General features: G+C 32.3%; 1 protein-coding gene across 2 annotated transcripts in view; it reads left to right on the top strand.

Annotated features, from left to right (window-relative positions):
* LOC106880424 (alpha-N-acetylglucosaminidase) overlaps positions 1-830 on the top strand; it is an 80,737-nt gene that overhangs the window by 25,755 nt on the left and 54,152 nt on the right. For both annotated transcript variants that reach the window (XM_052970511.1, XM_052970512.1), the window contains exon 8: positions 708-782. In XM_052970511.1, the coding sequence (XP_052826471.1) occupies positions 708-782 (75 nt within the window). The remainder of the gene's footprint in view (positions 1-707; positions 783-830) is intronic.

The following is an 830-nucleotide window of genomic DNA, read 5'->3' as shown; positions in this document are numbered from 1 at the left end:
AAAAAAAAAAAAAAAACAATTGGTACTCAGTTTCACATTCCTGTTCGTCAGGAGATTTGGCTGTTATTTACTTGAATGAGTGCATAGTAACTCCCTCATTGTCTTTTATTTCAAATGATGTTATCCTACAATAAAATCATGGATAATTCTCCATCATTCAGTGATGAAGATTCAGTTGTTCAGTCAACTAAATTATCTTCTCTTGGATTAACATCAGTATGATAGTGTGTGTGTGTGTGTGTGTGTGAGGGACAAAGTTGTCTCTTTGAATTACAGGTACTGTTTCTCTGACAAACTTCTGTACAATCACCAGCTACCAAATTTCCCCCACTAAGTTTTGAATGATCTTTGGTTACAGATGATGGCATTTGCCCAAGATGCCTACCATGCTGTTGGATTAAACTGGGACCTTACGATTGAAAAGCAAACTTATGAATCATTCAGACATACAATACCTACAACAAAAGTCAATTGCTGTCATGTACTAAGCTGAAAATAAATATTCTGAATCCAGTGTTAACCAGTAAAATTCAATATTAATACATTAATTGACCTTAAGGGTACGCTAAATTCAACATTCCCTGTAGGTAATTGTTTTATCATACTCTTCTAAACATTAAATGTGTCACTAAAAGTGATAACAGTCTTCACAATCTTTGCACTGTCAATGATGATGTTTAAATATTTCATGATTCTTGTATTTCTAGTGATCCATCCTACTTGAAAAAGTCTGGTGCTGCTATTTATAATTCCCTGATTGCTGCTGATCCTAAAGCTATTTGGTAAGACATTTTATATATATATATATATATATATATATATATATATAT

This window comes from Octopus bimaculoides, chromosome 9, assembly GCF_001194135.2.
Source record: "Octopus bimaculoides isolate UCB-OBI-ISO-001 chromosome 9, ASM119413v2, whole genome shotgun sequence".
Lineage (NCBI taxonomy): Eukaryota > Metazoa > Mollusca > Cephalopoda > Octopoda > Octopodidae > Octopus > Octopus bimaculoides.
This window is presented reverse-complemented; position numbering and strand designations above follow the sequence as displayed.